The sequence below is a fragment of the Clytia hemisphaerica genome, unplaced genomic scaffold (assembly GCF_902728285.1).
Source record: "Clytia hemisphaerica strain Z4C2 unplaced genomic scaffold, Clytia hemisphaerica genome assembly, whole genome shotgun sequence".
Taxonomy (NCBI): domain Eukaryota; kingdom Metazoa; phylum Cnidaria; class Hydrozoa; order Leptothecata; family Clytiidae; genus Clytia; species Clytia hemisphaerica.
Window position 1 is genome coordinate 3,329,546 of NW_027103836.1, and position 2,884 is coordinate 3,332,429.

At 34.3% G+C, this 2,884-nt stretch overlaps 1 protein-coding gene across 1 annotated transcript; it reads right to left on the minus strand.

The window, feature by feature from the left end:
• Positions 1 to 340: 340 nt before the first annotated feature.
• Positions 341 to 1,463, minus strand: LOC136807299 (uncharacterized). The gene is made up of 2 exons (XM_067063910.1): positions 1,166 to 1,463; positions 341 to 429 (listed from the first exon to the last, which is right to left on the minus strand). Exons 1-2 carry the CDS (start codon positions 1,449 to 1,451, stop codon positions 341 to 343), a joined length of 375 nt encoding a protein of 124 aa, XP_066920011.1. The 5' UTR covers positions 1,452 to 1,463.
• Positions 1,464 to 2,884: the final 1,421 nt, after the last annotated feature.

A 2,884-nucleotide genomic window follows, 5' to 3' on the forward strand; every position in this document is an offset into this window, starting at 1 on the left:
TAATTAAGGGATATAACTTGTTTCCCTTTTTTTATCATGATCATACCTTGTGGGGCTGCATTAGCCTTATTCTGTTTCAGTTTTTCATCACTATCAACTGGTATTGATTGTGATGCAGGTGTGGAAGGAGCAGAAATTTTAACTTGAGTAGATGTTCTTAGTGGAGTAGGTGTCTTTTCAGTTTTTTTGCGACTTTGAAGTTCACTAACCAAGTCCTTGCCTTTGGGTCAACAATTTTAATAGTACGCTTTTTTGGGACACTTTTCGGAGTTCGTTGAATTGTTGTATGATGAGCCTGTTGTGGCAGCATTGTTTGATAGACATACCTTTATTGTTGATGCTACTGGTGCTGTTGCAGATTGTTTTGCTGCACATTTTGTTGCATTTGTTGTGCTTGAAGTTGGACTTGAGGTTGAAAAGGGGTTCCACCTAAGAATAGAAAAAAAACTCAAGCTATTATCAAAAAGCAGAAGTTGGTTCTGACCGCATGTTAGCAAGGCCAGTCTTAGCCGTGCGTTAGTATTTATCAATAACAATTACATCAAAAACTGTTTTAAAAGGACTTTAACTAATTGATTGAGCTGTTAAAATGACGCTCTTGAAATGGCCGCTAAATCAACTGGACTTAGCCGTCTTTTTGCAAATTTTTACAACCACGACTTACTGACCCTTAAAAGACTGACTAAATTCTAAAATCTTTCAGAGTCACATTCTGGTTGAATCGTTTTATAAGAATTTTTTGATGTAATCGTTACTAACAAACACTTGTGAAGGTAATGACCGGTCAAATCAACAGCCATGAGCGTCTTCAAGTGACTGTGAGCACTTACAAGCAAGCAGGACCATTTAAAATAAAATTTTCTAGAAGGTCTGATCTAAAACAAAAGTTTGTTTGCTACTAGGCTGCTTGTAATACTGCACCAAGACTGGTCTGATTTTTAGTTACTACAAATTACTTAGGGAGTCGCACTACTTTACCTTCAGAGAATAAATTTTCACGAAACCTGATTTTTGCTTTTTTCAGTTTTTCAGCAAAACCGCAATTAGTACCACAAATTTAGCCATTTTTCGTCACAAAACTTTTAAAATTCGTAGGAAAATAAAGAAATGTGTCAAAAATAGGGAAGAAACCTGAAAATTCTCTCTTTTTGTTATTCAATCATACCTTGTTGTAGGGCGTAAACTTGTGGGGTTGGCGGATAGCCAGGCTGCTGTGGACGATAAACTTGTCGGAATTGTTGAGTATGATAGTTTGGACTGCTTCCATAAACATTTTGATTGTAATTTTGAATATAACCTTGTTGGTGCATTACATCTTGCTGTTGCATTTGTACATATTGTTGATTTTGATATTGCATTCGAGGTCCATTTGGGTAACCTCCTCTAATTTGCATAGTATTATTTGGAAAATTATACAATCCACCTCTAACAGGCACAGCACCAGCCTGCATGATTTGATTTGAATCGAATACGTACTGAAATAAAATTTTAAGGGATAGTTAAAATTTTTTGATAGGGCACTTTTCTTTGAAGAATCACTAAATGAATAAAAACTGGGGTGCAGACTTAACAACCCAAAATCACTAAGTAGTTTCAATAGTAACATTTTTCTTTAAAAAGGGGTTTGAAGCAATAAGCAAGCTAAATTTCTTATCACTATTAGTTGTCTGTAAAGTTTCATTGCTGACACCATTCAGAAAGAATATCTAGAATGTCAGTTCCTCTAGAAGAAAAATAAACAAAATTTAATAACCACAATTGGAAAAAAACCTTAAACCTTAGTCTGTCTTGATTTAGACTTTTTAGCCTACTTCTGACTGAACTTTGCTTTTTAGTGTTTTTCTTTTATAATTATTTTGATGGCGACAAGTCCAGCGAAGTAGACAAGATGATATTGCTAATTTGAATTTTTTTCACTCTCGTTTTCAAATGTTATATGAAAATAATAAAAAAAATCATGAATATTGCCCTTATGTATTACAATGAAGTGAATACAGTCGCTCTCATATTGTTTTCTGACGAGCCACCAGAACCGTTGGAAAACCAACGGATCTGGCGAGACTCGAACTCACAACCATGCCATTCGCGGGCATTAAAAAATGTAATAATAAAAATACAAAAAATACAACCAAGCTTTGAAAACCTTGAAAACAATTGATCACTTGGTCATTGTTTTCTGTTTGTTTTCACCAAAAGGGGACTGGGTCTAGTGGTCTGGATTTACTACCAGCTCAAGCAAAGCTAAAAAATGGAGTCTGCCAAATTACACCAGGCCACTTATCAGCGCAATCCAGTTTATCAAAAAGCTATAATTGGCTATAGTGATTGGGAAAATAAAATTTGGAAGTCAAGGAATAAAAAATAACAATAAAAACCAAAATGAGAAAAAACATACCTGGGGTCTCGGTTGATATGATCCTCGGATTGGTTTATCTATAAAAAGATCACAATCAATTTTATAATGTTGACAAATACTATCAAAACTGAGTGTAATCAATGATTACACTCAAGGATTTTAATGAGGCAATTTGACTGCTGATTTGCTATTAGGTCAAATAAAGATTGAAAATATATGTAGGTCAACTATTTAGACATATATATAATAGTGTTACAGTGGATCCAATAAGTCATACCTTTTTGTCTGTTCGACGAAAGATATAATAGCCGGTCGGTTCCGTACCTAGTAGAAATGGTGTTGTTTTAAACGCCTTTCTTAATAAAAATCCAGAAAAATCTTAGCTAAGCCAGCCCAAGTTCCTAAAACTATATTGCTATTGAAAAACAGCTAAAATAATACCTCTCTTATGATAAGAAAACATGCGTGTAGTCCAAATGAATTTCGGAATGTTTGGGTTATTATTAAACCAGAGAAAAGAAATAAGTC